This window comes from Xiphias gladius, chromosome 4 (assembly GCF_016859285.1).
Source record: "Xiphias gladius isolate SHS-SW01 ecotype Sanya breed wild chromosome 4, ASM1685928v1, whole genome shotgun sequence".
NCBI classification, from domain to species: domain Eukaryota; kingdom Metazoa; phylum Chordata; class Actinopteri; order Istiophoriformes; family Xiphiidae; genus Xiphias; species Xiphias gladius.
This window is the reverse complement of record NC_053403.1, coordinates 18,334,599-18,354,710: the sequence shown is the minus strand read 5'-3', so window position 1 is coordinate 18,354,710 and position 20,112 is coordinate 18,334,599. Positions and strand designations below refer to the sequence as shown.

Genomic DNA, 20,112 nt, shown 5'->3' with positions numbered 1-20,112 from the left:
ATGTTAGAACACCTACAGGGTGTCGAAATTTAATGTGGAGTCTGATGTGGTAAACGATAGCAGGTTTAATTGTTTTAGCGAGTCGGTTTTATTTTCTTTATCACTATATTCTGCAGCGATAGCGGACAGTTATGCTGTGCTGTCTTACTTTGTAATCTTTCTAAAAGAAATGTAAATTATTATAAAGTTATATTAGATATTAGTAAACCAACGGCAAGAGGCATAGTGATCTCTAAGATGCAAGGACCAGTACACCTGCTAACGACAATCTAAAGAATTAAAAACAAACAAAAAAGTACAAAAAAAATGTGATTTTATTACAAATACGCATGTATCTATAAAGCTACACCAAACGTTTTGTAACGAAAATGTTTTTCTAGGTACGAGCTAATTGAAGCCAATGGTACATATTATTACAATGAAACTGCACCAATTAACAGATATGCGATTGAAGTGGTAGGCCTAAATACACCCAGAGACTTGGGTGTTCTGCTGTAAGAACCCTTTCTCCAAACTGTTAAAAACTATTGATATCTTGTGGGACTGTGTCTGTTTTTTTTCCTTCTAAAAGTTCCACCAAGTTAGATTTTTTTTTCCCTCCACGCGATAAAGATGGGAACATGACGGATGTTCTTAATTTTACATTTATTTTGTTAAAGATGGTCAATACATTTATTACCTGTATTGAAACCCTAAATTTTAACGGAAAACCACTTAAAAAACGTTTTTCACATTTAATTATGTGTTAAAAGAAATAAAAGCTATTTAAGTAAAAAATTAAAAGTATGTTAAGTTTTTGATTTATGTATAGGCTGATTGTAAAAAAAAAAAAATCATAAACAGATCGTTAACATGCAATTCTAAATCTGTCTTTTGATTATCTATATTTTTAATTGTCTCTATAGGCTATACACAACTAAGATCAAACCTTTTAGTTCTAAAAGTTTAGAGACTATTTATGCCAGTGCGACTCTATGCTCATATTGAATCGAACTCAAACTCTATTTAAAACAGAGCCTAACCTATTTTATTCTCACGGATTTAAAAAGAAGTATGACATTTTTTAAATGCCCATGGGAAGTGAAACACAAGGGTTTTGATCTGATAACCCACACGGATATGGGCAAGGACCTACCGTTTGACGTCCAGTCAGCCTATACACTGAATTTATGCCTATATCCGATGGCGGCGTGTTGTTTATTTATCCAGCAAGCCACGAGAGGCCTTGAGCTTCACACAGTGATTTTAGCTAAGGAAACATCACTGAAGCAACAAGGAAACTTTAAAAAATAATGAGATTCGGATGTGGATAATAGAGGTTGCTAAGTAACAAATTAGCAGGTTAATTAAGCCATCGGTTGCCCCATTAATAGTGCAAATGTTGCATTTTTCATGTTGCATAGGCCTATTAAACTCTGAACTGAAACCCGCAGGCGCGCTCACACATAAGCACGACCTTGTTTATTTATGGCCAGGTTCTCCTCCTCCATATGTTATAGCCTCCACACGCTCACACACCGACACGCATTCCCCACGTGACCACACGATCATTCACGCGGCCCTGGAAGTGCGGCAGATTATTTCCAAACGTGTATGGAGAGAGAATCCAATTTACCTCTCAATTCACTTGAGCTGGTTGTACTTAAAATCCCTTCCATAACCCTCTAACTATCATGTCTTTATAATAATTATGGCCCATAGTCCATTTAGTTTATTTACTGACTCAAGTAAACATTGGAATATGGTTGACACACTTACACACTTTACATATTACTTATATTTTCACTCCAAAATAACACATACAAGAACTTTGAGCCTATGATTAACTGTTATATCATCATTAAATTGACATAAAATGTATTTACATAGGCTAAGTCTATATTCATCAAGCTTTTTGAACATTGCATTAGCCTATAATTGGTTATGATTAACAACTGTAAGATAAACTATATCAACCTAGAGATTTATTTGAGTGAAACTGTAGCTTCGCAGGCGTATCCTTCTTTATCTTTTTTCAGCAGAACATTTGTGTTGTTGCAGTGAGAAAAGGACTGGAATTTGAGCATTGGTGTCAGTGATGTTGTTAGATGAATGATGTCTAACTGCATAACGTTTGTCTGTTTTTTTTTTTTTTTTAATTATTTTGTTTATTAAACACACTTTGTTATAATGTCGTGAAGCAGAGCTTTTGTTGTATGCAAATTTTTCTGCTGTTTGAAACACTTGGGTTGCTCGGTGACATGGGAATGGGAGATATGGATGATAACGTTTGTAGAACTAATAATTTATACAGGCTGCCATAGACGTAGTTCAAATATTTGATTTTTTAGGACGTCTGTTGATTGAACAAAAAGAAAAAATGCACAAAAATTGTATATGGGCCAGTGCACATAGGGTACCAGCAGCCTACCCACATTTATATTGTCCATTCACAGTTGTATAATGATTATCACATGCACAAACACATTTTGAAGTAATTCTTATGTGAAACACGAAAATGTTATAAGAAATGCTTATTTTCAGGACGAGGGCCATAAGTGGCCACCGGGCAGAAGGTACTAATGGCCAGATATGCAAAGCATGTCGGGCCGGTGTGTGAAAATGCGCGCAATGCCACAGAGATGCTCCTCGCGCTCCTTCGCCTGAAGACATGATTCATTCGCCAGCTCTACTTTTACCACATAAGGCGGCACGAGCGGCCCCCACAGCAGGCGGGACCAGTGAAAAGTTCCGGGGGGTTGCGACTACTCGTGATTGGTTGCCGTGTGCTGTGATTGACGGGTCCCCTTCTCCAGCTCTCCTCTAAGCTCCGGTTGTTGACACTCTCCAAAAGTCCGCACGGCTCTCACGGATATCGGAGACATTATTACAGCTCGTCCCGGCTCCCTCCGCTTCCCCTGCTGTCCGGCTTGAGGACGGAGAAACCTTCCGACCGAAAGCACTAGATTGTCGTGGATGGTAGATTCTCTTACTTTCAGACTGCCTGTGTTTTGATTTTTCTAGTACCCTGCAAGCTCTTGACACCGTCTCTTTCCTCTCGTTCCTCTGTCCGGAGACTGAGAGAAATGGCAGAGAAGCGGCGGTCCCCCTGCGCGCTGAGTGTCAAGGCTCATGCATTCTCGGTAGAAGCGTTGATCGGAGCAGAAAAGAGACGTAAGACGGCCGGAGAAGATGCTGTGTCCTACGAGGAAGGGATTGATGTCTCTGATCTATCCGGCAGCCCGGGACCGCGGACCGACAGAGCGTGCGCCAGCGACCGGGGCAGCGAGGCTGAATGTGGAAGTGACGGATCCCGTAAGTAAATAACAATAACAAAATGAAGACGAGAATAATAATAATAATAATAATAATAATAATAATAATGACTTGGTCATCTGCTTAAAATAGGTCCTCGAAATGGCAACATTACCAAATCAGCAGTACCCACCAAAAAGGTGAAATAAATCTTGATAGCTCAAACCACATACTCTCTCATTGTAGGCTGTATTTGTTTTCAAAGCTTTTCACTGGTATATTGCAAATTATTTAATCTTTCAGCCAAAGACAATGCACATTTGTTATTCTATTACGATATTTTAAGGGAAAAAATTTAATTTGCTTCTAGATTTCTGTCATAATAGGAAGCAGCAGAGTTCTTTCCATAAAGATTATGCATGCCCTCCTCTGCTTATTGCCCAGGAAAACTTCAATAATCAGACGCAAAAAAATGTAGATTAAGAAGTAAAGCAAGGACGGGCTATGGTCAGACCCACAAAGTGGAAATGTGATATCATATCACGGCCCTGGTCTTGTAAATATGAGTGGTGTCAGTGTGACTAATGTGAGACGCTTTATGAGTTGTGTTGCAATCATAAACACGCCAATTAGCAGCGTATAAAGGCAGCGAAACTGCCACGATAAGGATGCTAAGAGGTCTGCAGAAAGCCCTAACAAATGAGGATTTCAATCTGCTGCAAGTTTAAAATGCCCTTGGCTGAGGATTTGTCTTTGTGTCAGTTTGGCTTGTTAGGCCCATTTTTAATGTGCATAAATTTCCACCATTTGGCGAGGCCTGTGTTGAATAGCGCAGATAATAACAGCGGTGAGACACATAAACACTACTGGAGCCTCCTCTAAACATATTCTCTATATTCTCTATATTAAAACATAATGCGTGTACTTAAAAATAAGGAATATTAATATAGGCAAATGAAAAAACTGTTGTAAGAGGACGTTAGTCCTGCTGTAATGTTTGTTTGCTTTTGAAATGTTCTGTATACGAAACTTGGTCTTTTCTATGAGTCACAGGACAAAACGCCTTGAACAGTAACACCTTGTAAGCGAATAATGCTTGGCTTGCAAGAGTATGTTACTATTAAAACGTATCAATCTCGGCTCTTTCTGGTGCAGCGGAGAGCGAGGAGGCGCTGCTGGAGAGCCTGCAGCCCACAGCTCTGTGCACGGCCTCGTCAACCGGCACCGAAGAGGAGGCCCGCGTGGACCTGCAGGGTTCAGACCTGTGGAAACGGTTCCACGAGATTGGCACGGAAATGATTATCACCAAGGCTGGACGGTAAAATCAAATTCATGTTTAATCTGGTAGCCTAATGTTGGTCTTAAAATGCTCAGACGTCAACTTTTCTGAGGAAAGAATTTTATTGTACACCATACTATATTAGATAAAATGAAAATATGTCTACAATAAAAAATATGTATAAAAATATGAAATATGAAATAATGAGATAAGAATCACAGTTAAGGCAAAACACCTACCTTTGCAGAATTGATAATAATAAAGATCTAAAATCCCTAACCAAGAAAGTAGCTTAAACAGCATTTTCTTCTGTATAATTACGATTAAGATATTATTATTATCATTATTATTACTACGCTGTTGAGTAAAAATGACCATGCAGCCTGTAGTTTAGTTGAAATCTCCAATGCAGATGATTTATTTGGTTTCCCCGTCAGGCGGATGTTCCCCGCTATGCGTGTGAAGATCACGGGCTTGGACCCACACCAGCAGTATTACATTGCCATGGATATAATCCCCGTGGACAACAAACGATATAGGTAAAACGCACAAAACACGCGCACACACGCACGCACCTTCACACCAACGCTAAAAGAGGCCACAGAAACACTGTGATCCTTGAAGAAATTTTAAATTGACATTTGACAAAAGTCAAAATAAAATAAAAATTCGTGACAGGAGTATCAGTTATACCGGAGCTGCGTCTAAATGTCCTCAAGCACGATTATATTAGTGGCCTATAAGATCACACGCATGTCCTATAGAAACAGGAATTATACAGTAATTTTCGTCTGGATTTAGACTCCGTGTACACTGTTCCTGGGAACAGCCCAAGATTTTTCAATTGTGTAACCCCAGCCCTCTCTCCACAAATGGCGCCTGGCACCGGTGTTTTGTCACAGCGGTTTTGCCGTCCCTTTTGGAAAAGGCCTTTTGGATGCCTAACCTCTCCACTCTAGAAGGTCAAACCAACAAATGTTGTTATAATGCAGAAGAAAACAGCATGTCATTGCAATGGCGTCAATGCAGCCAAGTCTTTGCTGCAGGTCTATCATTTCAAACTTTTATATCTGAGCATGTTTTTTAGCAGCACGGTGGAGTGATGAGAGACATAGCAGAGAGCATATTACTCATTCACTCTGACAAGATATTGCTTATGATACAATATATCACCAAACGTTTGTGAACACACAGTTCAGAGCTGCGGGCGCCAACGCGGCATGGAGGAAGCAGAGTCTGCAGGTTTTTATTCCAAACAAACGCTTAACAGCAGGTGATGAACACACCTTGAGCCAGATGAGGAACTAATTAGATGCTGTGTTTGTAGCTGAAGGTCATTAAACTTATATGACATATTAAATTGTATATGCCTACATAGTAAAAATGGCTGTAGCTAGGTAAATAATTTGGACTACCTAAAAGTCAAAGCGGACAATGGACTTGGCAAGACCTGTGTTCAACATCTTAATATAAAATAGCACAGAAGAAAAATGTGTTTGATCTTTGGTCAAAGAGGTCACCTGCAGTCAGATGAAAGTAGGCCAATCCGATTACAAAATTGACTTCAATAATAATTATAACTCTGACAGAATTATTTAAAATAGATTCCCATGACTGATGTTCAGTTCTGTCGATTGTCTAATGTCAATTATTTGTGATCTTTGATGACAAACTCACCAAAGTCATTTTTAATTGCCATATCACGCCGCTGTGTGAGCTATACTAGGACAGAGGAAAATTCAAACTTGGGATATTGCGCTCATTTACCACCCCGTGTTTGTGAATTGTGAAGGTACGTGTACCACAGCTCAAAGTGGATGGTAGCGGGGAATGCAGACTCCCCTGTTCCGCCCAGAGTGTACATCCATCCGGACTCCCCGGCCTCAGGAGAGACATGGATGCGTCAGGTGGTCAGCTTCGACAAACTTAAACTGACCAACAACGAACTAGATGACCAGGGACACGTAGGTGCCACAACAAAGACTATAAAAAATATTATTATTATGTTATATATTATTATGTGTTTGTGATACTCATAGGTATATTTACTTTATTGCCTTTAATGTTATTTAATCTCCATTATAATAATTTAATATTTAGAATTTATATTTTTGGTGTGATAATTCGTTAAAATCGTTGTAATATCATTAAAAAGTCATATTTTATAAGACAATAAAATTTTTGTGTTGCATTTTCTTAATAATTACAAGAGGTACAATTTAAAAAAAAAAAAAAATAGTCCTAAAGTCTCTGATATAACATATTGTACATGTTTGCGTGTGTTTTTTTGTGAGTGCAGGTGCATGTATCTATGCATCTCCGTGCCCACATGTGTGTATGTTCGTTTTCCAGTAATCATGTTTTATAGCTGTGGATAACATGAAATTGCTGTTATTATAATTCAAGTTAATTAAAGTTTCCTTCCCTGTTCAGATAATTCTGCACTCCATGCACAAGTACCAGCCACGGGTCCATGTAATCCGTAAGGAGTGTGGAGAGGAGTTATCCCCAGTGAGAGCCATCCCTGCTGGCGAAGGCACGCATACCTTCTCCTTCCCTGAGACTGTGTTCACCACTGTCACAGCATATCAGAATCAACAGGTAGCACAGCTGACCTCCACACAACATTTCCCTTTAACCAGATACACTGAAATAGCCAACGTGGCCAAGAATCCCACATTTCTAGAATGCAAGTGCTACACTGACCGCACTGATGCTGGAAGATATTGTTCTCTGTTTTGTAGTTTTGTACTGTTTGTGGTTACTAGCTAGCGATGACTGGTAAAAGGTTTAAAATACACTTCTGCAAGTGATATCTGGTGTGTTTTCTTCAGCTATGAGTTTCAGACAAAACAGGAATATAAGATGTAAAAAAAAAGTAAACTAAACAATTTTAATTTTTGCATGATAAGATTTTATGATTTTCACCTTGGTCTGGTCTGCATTGGTCTGTTAGTCCACATGCATTTCTATGCATGTGTGTCTTTTCAAAACACAGGGAGAGTGAGAGAAAGGTCTCACACTCTCTAGGAAAATAGAGAGTTTCCCAGTTCTACCAGGTTTATCGGACTGACTGTAATGACGGTGCTACTCATTTAGGTGGATTTTTTTTTAAGTATTTGTACATTGCTACACTACTTGAGTGTCTCATATTTTCTAGATTTTCCCCACTAACTTTCAATGTCATTGTCTTCAGCTAGGGGAAGCTGCCGGTTTTTACTGATTTTTGTACTGGTCCAGTCACTGTGAGCTTTGAAGTAGGATGTTAGCTAGGATTGGCTGGTCCACAGTGCATTATGGCTGAAATCAGAACGTGGTGGCAATGCCTGTAAAAGTCTCTTTGGATGTGGGACACAGAGCTGGGTCTTAAACACCATCCACAGCCTGGGAAGCCCTATTGCATTCCCAGAGACATTAACCAACATCCATACACACACATACACAAAATCACATATATGTGCAAGGAAAAACACACATACCAAGCAAACAAGACCAACAGCTAACTATGTACATGAATGTATTTATTTATAGAACTGATTGAAAATTACAGAGAAAGAAAATTATTTTGGCTGGAATAAAATCTTCCATTATACATATGTTATCATTAACTTTGTAGTAACTAAACTTTTGGAAATAATTAGAGTCTTATTTTGCCTTTCAGATTACAAGGCTGAAAATTGACAGAAACCCATTTGCCAAAGGCTTCAGAGACTCTGGCAGAAATCGGTGAGTTCATTTCAACCACAGAGATTTTCACATTATCTAGTGCATTAGGGGTAATGTGGGATGCATGACTGCATTATATTCTGGCTTGGTTGTGGTTTTTGTCACGGCTATTTCAGTCTGATTTTATGGGGAGCAAAGCTATGTATTTTTTTTTTTTTTTTTCTGATGGAAAATATGCAACAGTCTCCCATTAAATCTGTCCTAAATCGCAGAAAAGAAATTGACTAAACTGAACAGATGTGGCACATATTATTATGGTTTCATCATATTAATCGGTGATGCATTTTCATTTCAATGTGCTAACTTTAAAGGCACATTAATTACTACAATCGCATAGTTACAGGCACATGCTTTTAGAGGGAAAAGTCTAACCTCAGCTGCAAACCTAAATGGAGCGTCGGATTCCAGCCAGCCTCGTAACTTAAACATCAACAGCAAAATAATAAAAGTCAAGAGTGTCCTGAAGAAAATCTGTATAAACACATTTCTAAACATATATAAACACAGCATTAAAACAACACAGCAGTAAAACAACGGTCTCCAAACAGCCACTGCTCTGAGGCCTCATAGAAATCATTAGAGAGGAGGGGAGAGAAAGGGGGAGAGCAGGAGAAAGGGGAGGAGAGGGAACGTGTGAGACAGAAAACCTGAGAGGGAGGAAGGTAGAGAAAGGCAAACTGGATAACCGAGGGAACCTGACAGCTGACCCTATAAAAGTTGAACTCAGGAAGGCAGAAAAAAGCGTCCCCTTAAATATTACAGGAAGAGTTAAGCAGTTCGCTAAACAAACTTCTGCTCTGATAGGCTGCTTTGGTGCACACAGAGCTGCTCTGGGCAGCTTGTCTAAATTATCACCGTGGCTACAACCCCACGGGGGGGAGGACTTTTATCCTCACACTAACGAAGGGTAACAGAGTACTTGCCTTCCCCTGCCACAGCAACCCTCTGCCCCACCTATAGAGGGAGGGAGACCCAGATTTGGGGGGAGGGGGAGTGCCACCTCATAAATCCTTGCTGCGGCTTCCTGCTTCTTCGTCCTGATTCGCCCGTAAAAGCCGTGTGAAAGCAATTACCTCAGAGCACCCGGCTGGCAGCAGCCAATCACAACACAGCGTTTATGCCCCTCATTACCTGTGGTCTCCATGGAGACGGCAAGGGAGGCCCCACAGGCGACTAAGATGGCCGCCAGGTGGTTGGCATAATGTATGACCCAGTGCCGCATGCTGGGAGAGAGCACCTACAACTGCATCAGGCTACAGAAAGTGCAGGACTAGGAAGTTCTGCTCCAAATGACATTGTGATAATTTGTCTGTAATGCTGATGTATGTGTGTTACCGTGTGGATTTGTGTGTGTTCTACAGGATGGGTCTGGAAGCTTTGGTTGAGTCTTATGCATTCTGGCGTCCATCTCTGCGAACTCTCACATTTGAAGACATCCCTGGCATGGCCAAGCAAGGTAGAGTTAACTGAAAGGAGTGTTCTGGACACTGAGAATAAGTCAGGTCATCCAACCTAAATAACAAAATTAATCATTGCTGATCTGGCACCCCTATTTCCGCAATGACATTGCTTGTCCGTGCATTCCAAAATGTATGTGACCATTACAGAAAATATTTTTTAAATTATTATAAAAAATATGTATTATTTATTACTGTTTTCTGATCTGCCACCACTAATGTCCAGATATGGTCAGGTTTAGACACAAAAAGTGCTTGGTAAAGGTTTGGGAAAGATCGTGTTCATGGTCACAAGAAACCAAGGATGACTGTTGGTAGGAAGTGCTATGCAAAAGGTCGTTTCTCTTGTCAAAGTCAGTCTTTGTACGCCAAACTGTCCACCCCCAACCTTCTACCAAACAGGTTTTACTAAACTGTCTTAATACTTCCTTTTTTTTGCTTCTGAGAGACCTCTACTCAGGGCATTGTTTGATACTAATTAATGAATCGATACCAGTGCTCTTTTTCCCATAAAGAAAATCTGAATACCTCACTGCATAGAATTAATTGGAATCCTATTTATGTTATGTAACATAAGGCCAAGAATTGCGGAGGCCCAAAATAATGAATCCGTGGCCCATCGTACCTGAATGAATGTATCAGATACCTGAAACATTGGACTTTATAATGATGCTGACAGAAAAAAAACAGTAAATAATGTGGATCAGTCATGTCATGGCCGTTACCAGAGCTGCTCAATAAGTTCTGTATCAGGACCTTTACCAGTTTGGTTCATTGGATCTAAGTGCATCTGTAGCTGTTTTAAGCAGCTGAACCAATGACCAACCCTGACATTTAAATGGATGATGTGAAGTGGATTTTACTTTTCTGTTTTTTTGGCTCTGTTTCTGTAGGAGTTCCAGGAGCTCATGGAGGGGTTGGAGCATCAACTCACCTGCTCTCCACATCCCCATGCTCCTCACCTTTCCAGGTTTGCCCTCTCAGCCCACCTGATTACACCTGCAGTCGATCTACACACCCCCTCCATCGTTACAGCAACCCCCCAGAGCCATTCCCCCCTCCAAGAGGTCCATCAGCATATGAAGGGGAAGGATTCTGTTCCCTGCCTCTCCCTGCTTCTCAACTTAGTTATCTATCCAACCCCACCCCACAGGGTTACGCCAGTCTTCGCCTCCACACACCTCCATACAGCCTGTACGGTTACACATTCCCACCCTCACCACGCCTTGCTGCCAGCCCTGATAAAATGGCCGCTGCTGCCACTGCCAATCATCAGAGTCCCTTCCTTGGCTCGTCTCCTAGTGGGACTCTAACGGACAGTCTTGGTGTGCTCAGTGGAGGACAGCAGGGCTTCTTGTTTGACTCTCGGACTTTAGGACTTGCAGGTACCCAGCCGGGAGGTGGGGCCTCACAGGTCACTGCCCACATGGGCTGAGTTTGAGTCTGGACATCTAGGGTTGTCACAAACACAAAATGACACCCTGGAATGGGTGTAAGTTGCTTTGGGTTCATAAAGTTCTACAGATTAATCATCCATGTGCTGAACAAGCATTGAGCTGAACTGTGGATAAACAGAGAAGAGTGACAGACCAAGCCAGTGCTACTCTGAGCATATGAGCTTGTCCAAGCTCCTTTAACTGAGGGGAATATTTCTTATCTTTCAAGCATGTTTTCTATAACATGCATGTGCAGCTGCAGTGGTCACTAAAGGAAGGAATTTCCTGCAGCTTTGATTAAGGAGTCCAAGCAATGCAACCCAGTGACTGAACTGGAACCGAATATGGATTGGGCAGACACAGGGCTGGCCCAGGCACTCATAGCAAGCACTTGAACCCCTGGAAGGGGGCCCTGAAGCAGTGATTATTATACTCACACAGCATTCTGCATGGCCTCTATGATCTTGCCTACTTTGAATGGAGTTACTGAACACTATTTTTAAACTTTCTTTTTAAAGGATAAATTGACTAAATTCCTTGTGTCAATTAAATTCCTTCTCATTACATGCCTGGTGGTGTTCTCAATCAAGTCTTTGGAATAACAAATATGCAGCTGAAGTCCCCTTAGTAATATGCACTACAGGCAGGGCCTTTTCGCCACTCAGACTGAAAAAAAACAAAAACAAACAAACAAACAAAAAACTTTTAAACACTACACCAGGAACCTGTCACATACTAACATGATGACATCATGGCCATAAGAAACCAAGGGAGATATCCCGGCGACACTTATGGACTGACGAGGTTAAAGCTGTGGGAGAGTGATGGATGACAAACTGATTTACATATTCTATGTCTAGTTTGACACATGCTTACTTGATCCAGCTGTTTGGATGTCAGGCTGAAGAATGTCTTTCCTTGTGTGACACAGATGTAACTGTACATGATGGCTCTGTATATAGCGGGGGGAAGGCAGGCGGGAGGAGAGATGTGTATATAAAGGGCTGTGTGACCCTTCGCACTTAAAAACCCCAAGGCACCTGCTTCTGCTCTTTAGACTGGGTAAGGTACGCAGCAGCCAACCCTGAACTTGACCGAAAAGCTTTTCTTTGCAAACATGCGCTATATCAGCAAGCCCTTTGGTGAGGATATTAACATGTTCTTTGACTTTTTGAGCCAAATAAAATATATCTATTCATGACACAATGTTTATATGTAGCTTAATCAATATCTTACTAATTTAATAGTGAAGCAATGCAATTATGAGTGTAGTCATGTGAGTTTCCTTTACCAAAGCAATCACAATACTATATTTCCTTGTGAAAACAAAAAAAATCTATGCTTATGTATTTGCACTCATTTATTTGAATGTTGTGTTTGTGTGTGTGCGTGTGTGTGTGCGTGTGTGTGTGTGTGTGTGTGTGTGTGTGTGTGTGTGTGTGTGTGTGTGTGTGTGTGTGTGTGTGTGTGTGTGTGTGTGTTTGTGTTCAGATGGCAGAGAAATGAAAAATACCACAGGAGACAGGGAGAAAGAACAACTCCCAGGCACATACATATACACATACACATACATAAATGCACAAACAAATAACATATTTCATCATCTTTATTGTAAGAGGGCGATTGCAAATTAATCTAATATCTACAAGTCTGCTGAATTAACTAGTCGCACGACACAGGGTGTGTAGTGAATGTGGATGTGGGTGTGAGGGTGGGGATAAGTGTGAGTGTGAACCTGATTGTGTGTGCGCACGCGCGTGTGTGTGGCAACAGGTGGTTGAGTTGTCAGCGAATGTGTGACCTCACAGTCTCAAAGTTCATGTAGATCCCTGAGAATTGCCCCCCCCCTCCCTTTCCCCAAAGTCATACTACCCTGCTAAAAGCATAAGCCAAGATTTTTGAGAAGGCTGTTTGCTGTCACTCAAGCTTCTTAATTTTAACTTATTTTAACACCTGAACAAGTACACTTACCAAAATCTCCAAGAAACCAAGACAAAACATAGAGAAACCTCCAGATTAGTCAGAACTATTTGTTCTGTACCGTGTGTCAAAAATATATTTGAAAATGATAACAAAAGCACAACTTATTACAGCTATTATAAGACTAGATAAGTAAAGGGGCTTTGCCATTAGTAAAACTTCTTTATATCATAACTATGCAATAAAGTGCTTTTCAACATTACAACTGGAAAGGCAGCTAGGTCTAAGAATAGACTCCAAAAACAGTTAGAAAGTTCAGAGGGAAAAACACTTTTCTTGTCTACATTAACTGCACTCTTACAGAGGCCACTTTAAATTAACACTATACACTGGGTAGGAAACTCTATCTAAAAGAGGGACATATATTGCATGTATGAACCTACATGGCCCAATAATTCATTTCAAATGAGCTCAGAATAAATTGCAATAGCAGTCTTGGGGCCAACAAATACAGTAGCTAGTTTCCTTAGTTAGTTTAGTACCACCATTACAGGGACTGGCTAGATTCTAATAGCTAGCTGCCATGATCAAAATATAGTATATTAGGGCACCCAAAAGTATGACAGTGAATCCTCTGTCATCTTTTCTTTGGGCAATCTGTAATTAAAATTCTCACAGTTGTATGACATTAATCTTGATATGCATTACAACATGGTAGAGCTGCACTTGTTCTTAAATTACCCCTGAAGAGGAAAGTGGATTTGCTGATCTAGATTTGATAACTGATTACTCACAACCTGATTTTTCACTTTCTCCAAATATTCATCCCAAAGTTTGCTGAGTATCTCCTGCTGTCACCCATTTCCTCCTAAGCCTCTCTGCCCCCCCTCAGTTGTCTCCTGTCACTCTGAAGGTGAGAGGTGCTAAAGAGAGGAACACATGTGAGGGAGGAAAGGAGGGGAGAGAGGATGGGGGGGGGGGCTTATTTTAGAACCCAGGAATGATTGGCTTGTGTGACAGGGGTCGGGACCCTGCCTGGTGCATCCGTACCACACATACAGAAACACACACACACGGCAAATGCAGACACAACATGCACATTTATACACAATTCTAGCTCAGTCTCCCTCTCCCTGTTACTTCCATTAAAGACTTAGCTTTGGTAGAAGTTCTGCAATGGGGAGGGAAGATAAAATGAGTTTAAAGCTGCAGAACATCTCAGGCACACACAGAACATATATTCACACAGACACACTCCTGAACGGTGTCAGTGGTCGAGTGATTCTCGACTGAGGTGGGGACATTAACACTTGTGTATGACCAGGTGCCGACGTGACAGAACTGTCACGCTAGCCGCCTAGAGGGGGAGAACAGGAGGGAGGGTAGTAAGGGATAAGGAGGAGGGAAGGGGAGGCAGCAGAGAGCAGCAGCAGGATGTGTCTCTTTATGAATTGTATGAGTTGTAGCAAGTTTGTTCTCTTTATAAATGACTCAGGACATTTCTGGGAAATTCAAATATGAAGGTACTCAAACTTTAATCAGAAATAAAATGTGCACTAAGACAAGACTATCTAAATAGTCTTTTTTAAGGTTAACTACTAATCCAAACTGGCATCATTATATGGATGTCAGTGCTATGGGTAATATTTCAATGAACTTCATGGCAATCTGTCCAGCCCAATTTTAATTTAATGTACAGATAGAAACTTTGGTGTGAAGGTTGCGATAGAGAAGAGGTCGATAGGTCACCACACTATGTTGGATTCATATTCTGGGGACAGGGAAGATTCTCAACACATTTCATGCCAACCTTGCCATGACCTGACCTGAATATATCTTGTGAAGAATATTTTAAATTTTGCCAGCAGGTGACACTTGAGGGAAATCTAAACAATAGAGGAAGGAGAGCTCAAAAACTAAATCAAAAATCATCCTCTGGCTAGCATGAATATCCCAAAATTCATGGTCTAGCTCTTGACCATTGTGGTTGATAGACAACCAGACTAACTACCAACATCACCACCTTGCCACCAGGCCAACCAGTTCATTTACAACTTTTTCACCTAAATAAAAAACATTTTGGTCAAAATATAATGCCAGATAAAGTTTAGTTTTTATCAACAAGTGAAACCATTTACAATTTTCACTGTAAATACATATTTTTTTACTACATATAACAAGAAACTATTAAGCAATATCACCTTTTGGCAACTAAAGCATTATTAGGGTATGTTGCATTTTGGGAACTAAAATCACTTTGTTAAGTTCAGAGAAACGACAAATGTATGTTGTATGGTACGTTGAGGGTTAAGCTACTAAAAGACTTGGTTTAGTTAAGATGTTGATCATGGATACTGAAAAAGTCAATGCTGACTTAAAAGACAGGGTGCAAACATGGGTCTTCAGTATTCAAGTCAAACTCTATGGATGCCAGTTCACTTCCCTGACCTTCGTTATGCTTCTTCCTGCATTGGAACTAAACGCTGTCAGGGGACGTAAATTGCTAGAGAAAATTAGCTGTTTTTAAAAAGAGTAGATTGTTTAACATGTGTTTATGTGGATTTTATGTTTCCAGGCATAACATGAAAATAATACATAATATAAATGAAAATAATTACTTGAAAACACTGAGTTGACAATACCTTACCTATACTGTCTGGTAGAGAGGCAAAGTTTTAAGAGAAGAGTGCTGGGTCTGGCTTGTAACCCTAAAAGCCTTTTTGTTTGTTGGCTGGTATTTTAATGTGTCATCACAATGAATGTCACACTAATAAAAAACACTATGTTTAATGTATCATCTTTACTTGCAATATCTATTATTATCTAAAGTAGACTACTTTGACTTACTGTTAACATTAGCCACACATAAATACACACTTAGCAGCACTGCCAAAGCATCTCATCATGACACTGAATATTCCCAAAGCTCTGAGGCATCAAATCAAAGCTGAAGGATATCAGTCTTCATTCTAGAGTGTGCTTTCATGTGTGTATTAATGTCAGGTCAGGCATACTAACATAGACATTCACTATAAAAGTGAACCATGATTGAGAGAAAGCAAGCAAAAGGGAATACTCTGGGTCTACTCGCTCTTTCAGCTTCTAGATTATAACTGTATAATACTCTCACAACTGCACACACATGCAAAATACACACAAGTGCATCGCCTACTCGCATTGTGAAAACATGAAGTCTTCCGTTTTCCACCTGTTGCTTGGTGCCGAATATCATAAGCAGAAGCATTTCTGACCTTTTCAGCCACAGTATTTACACAAACAGTTACAGTTTGGCACAGGGACTCAACTAACCAACATCAACTGCAGTGTACATTTCTTTAACATGATAATAGTGTCAAAAGGAGATTTTTTGAGTCCGTGAGGATAAATATAGTGTATTCATCAGGAACATCTTTTAACAAATTGGATTAAATGAGTATTTATTACATTAAATGTGAGCTCTAATGAACAAAAGCATAAAGAATAATGCTGCTAAGTTGGGAAAACTGCTTATTTGCATTGCCTTAAAATGTTCCCCACGTACAGTATGATGGTCTGTGGCATTCTCTAACACTGAGCCTGGCAAAAACGGAATAAGCCTATTTACCATATCTTTCCTATGCACCCGCCCCCTTCCTTCCCTCAGGGAACTGGCAACCCTGAGCACTCATCCCAGAAGTTAGCATTTGCATAGAGGCCAGTTATGTGGTTTAAGCGTCCTGTGTGATTGAAGTGAGCATTAGCATACGGGCCGACGACGTGACCACGTGGTTGAGCGTGCTCAGAGGGGAGTTATGGCTTGTTGTACGTGACCAAGCATAAAAACAGAGTCCACAGGTGAGGTCATGTTGGGCAGTGACAAGAACGTTCCTTGAAGCAGAGAATAAGGTTTGGCAAAGAAACCTGTAACTGTCAGAGGCAAAAAAGAGGTCTGTTTGTATCTGATGAGCAGCATATTAGAATTACAAATGGCGGTTTAAATGAACCTTTCTTTAAATAAAGGAAAAGTTTCACGTTTTCTGACGAAAAAAGGACTTCCAGAGGTTTCTCAAACATGAATTTTATAATGAACATAAAATATGTGTAAACACTTGAGGATTGTTCCTCTTTTTAAGGAGCCAAATATTTACAACAGGAGAGAGGAGAAGACTAAATATTGGGGCAAAGATGCTCCTCTGCCCCTGCTGCTGTTCCAGGAAGTGCACCTGTGCTCCGAGGAGGCTTCAGCTGGTGGGTATGCTGATGATGCTGCACGGTCAGCTCAGCTATGCCTGCGTGACCTGTTAATGGCCCAGCAGGTATTTGATGACAGTTGCAAGAATATGAGGCTCAGGGTGTCCTTTACAGCCATTCAATCTTTGTCATCAAATCTGCCCACACTAAGTTGATTTATGGTCCGCTCCGCAGGGCCTGTTTCACAGTAGCCTCTATTAGACACCCCATGAACTCTGATCTATGAGGGGGGTGTTGAGAAATAATTATGACACAATATTTTCCTGTAATCTTTCCATGTTAACAAAGAAACACCCACACACACACACACACACACACACACACACACACACACACACACACACACACACACACACACTCATGTCAGTACACATGTAGACTTCATGTTAATATGTAACACTGTGTGCTTATGTCAGACACTGAGAAGGTCTGATAGACTGAGTGTCGAGTCAAAAAGAGAGGGGAGGCTCTGCGGTGTCTTGTAAATGTCTATCAGTTCTTTAACCATGTGATATGTGGCTTTGTCCCTTATGAGTCCTCTGGCCAACATATAACCAAATGCAGGACAGTTATTCACAGCTGCCTTAGGCAGACAGTTTTAAGGGCTGAAGAATTTTTAAAAAACTTAAATTAACACTTGAACTAAGAACCTGCTAAGCAGTAGTACAACAGAATAGTCGTAAAAAACCCCAAACTAAAATGCGCAAAAATTAACATACTTTTATAACACTGTAAAGTTCAGCCTTAATTTGTGAAAATTAACCACTGGAATCTTAAACTGAACAACAAAGGGACATATTTTCATGAAGAGAAATCCTGAAGCTACTATTGGACACCTCTGACAAGGCGTTATTACAGCACCCATGGTGGGTTTACTGGAAAGTGTACATTTTTATATAGAGAGCCAAAGTCAAGCCAAATTGGTTCTGTTCCGGATGTGACATTGGCAATAATGCAAATGACTAAAAATCCAGCCCTGGAAGAAAGGCTTGTTCAACAGTATGTCATGCAGTTCAATCAATTTGTCTACACAGGGATAATAAATTTAAAAAAGGAAAAATGTAACTTGTATGTGAGGTGTATGTAGGTTTGTGTGGTGGATGAGTGTTGATTGAACAGACCTGAAATAAACATTCACCTTTTATATTTACTGTAACCACAATCTTTCACTTTTCGTTTTAGAAAACAAGAATTTTAAAAATGTTGACATTAGACATAAAAAACTATCGTCATTGAGTGTTATCCGGGTTTTTGCAGTTACATCCGATATCAACGTTCTTGTCTAGTGATAGGGTTGGCCCAAGAACTTTGCAGATTAAATGTCACCAGTTTGACAAAACTGACACAAGTCGAGTTGCCGCAGCTAGTCCAGATATGGCTGCATATGGCAAAAAAGGTGTAGACCTTTTTGGACAGCAGAGATTACACATAAAAATTTAGAAAGATGACATTTCATGGATAAGGAAGGAATCAAGTTACGATGACGTATTATACCTATTGTGCCTTGAACTTCATGGGAGCATTAGTTTTTTGAAGGCTAACAAATTAATTGTTTAATTTTGATAAAATCATCAACATGTTTCACTCTGGACAGGAAGTCTAGCCTGGGACTTTGGCTCTTTATTCAGAGCTGGAACCTAACTTGATTCAAATAAAATTCATTTAAGCATAATATTTCAAAGAAAACAATCTGAGTCCACAGTGCCTGTCACTAATTCAGTGGACCATCTGCATGTGTATAGAAGTGTCACATGATGGTCATTAGTTCAAGTCATGATTTTTTATGGATTTTCTCTTTAAAGCCCATTGCAAACCTAATGCTCAACTTTGGAATTTTAGGACTGAATTCTTTTGCACATAGTTAAAACACTGTGTTTTGCTTGTGTTTTTTTACACAATATTTAAGACAGCAGGTACTGTCTCTGCAATAAAGTACACATTTAAAGCATGAAATTGAAAATATCAGTAATAGCGTTTTTGTAACATCAACAATTTAAGTTTTAATTGCTGAAATTTTGTGTTTGATTTTAGTAGAAGATATAATAAATTAGAAGTACTGGTCCGCAGTGTGCTGGTTACTGATCCATAGAAGACGCTGCTGGAGGTGACTGACAGGGTCATGCATGTGTGTGTGTGGGTGCGTTTGTATGTGTATATCTTTTGTGTGTGTATATGCTTCCTTGCAACAAAAATAATGCCCCTTCCAGGGCCCCAGCTCCCACATTCTGCAGCTAATAGGAGTGGAGCATGTGAGTTTTCATATGTATATGTGTGTGTGTGTGTGTGTGTGTGTGTGTGTGTGTGTGTGTGTGTGTGTGTGTGTGTGTGTGTGTGTGTGTGTGTGTGTGTGTGTGTGTGTGTGTGTGTGTGTGTGTGTGTTTGTGTGGATGTAGCCCATGCCTGACCGTGGCCCTGTCCAACTCTTAGCATGCTCATTTATAGCCAAGCAGCCCATCAATCTTAATAGAGGAGAGAAGTGCAAAGAGCCGATGAAACGCCAGACATGATCACTATTCACTCAGTGGGGGCGAGGAGAGAGGGAGGAGCAAGAGGAGGGAGTTGCAGGGAAAGATGAGAGGAGGGGAGACGGAGGAGGTAGGGTGAGGGAGCACAGAGGGAGTGAAAGTGAGGAGGGAAGGAGTGAGGAAGAAGGATGGTGTGAGAAAGAGTGAGGTAGCAAGTTGTTTATCCCTGTTGATGATAATAATGATCTGATCCTTTCCTTCTTCTGTCTGTGTCTGGCTTTTTGAGTGATGGCTGGCACAGTCACATGAAAACTGCTGAACAGGCCAAGTTGAAGGACACATCAGACCATATTATCACTTTGTGA

General features: G+C 40.4%; 1 protein-coding gene across 1 annotated transcript; it reads left to right on the top strand.

Moving 5' to 3' along the window:
- The first annotated feature begins 2,861 nt into the window (after nt 1–2,861).
- tbx18 (T-box transcription factor 18) lies at nt 2,862–12,303 on the top strand. The gene is made up of 8 exons (XM_040125495.1): nt 2,862–3,294; nt 4,390–4,552; nt 4,951–5,052; nt 6,306–6,477; nt 6,947–7,114; nt 8,175–8,239; nt 9,601–9,695; nt 10,590–12,303. The coding sequence occupies exons 1-8, from the start codon at nt 3,066–3,068 to the stop codon at nt 11,129–11,131; spliced, it is 1,536 nt and encodes a 511-aa protein (XP_039981429.1). The 5' UTR covers nt 2,862–3,065; the 3' UTR covers nt 11,132–12,303.
- The last annotated feature ends 7,809 nt before the right edge of the window (nt 12,304–20,112 follow it).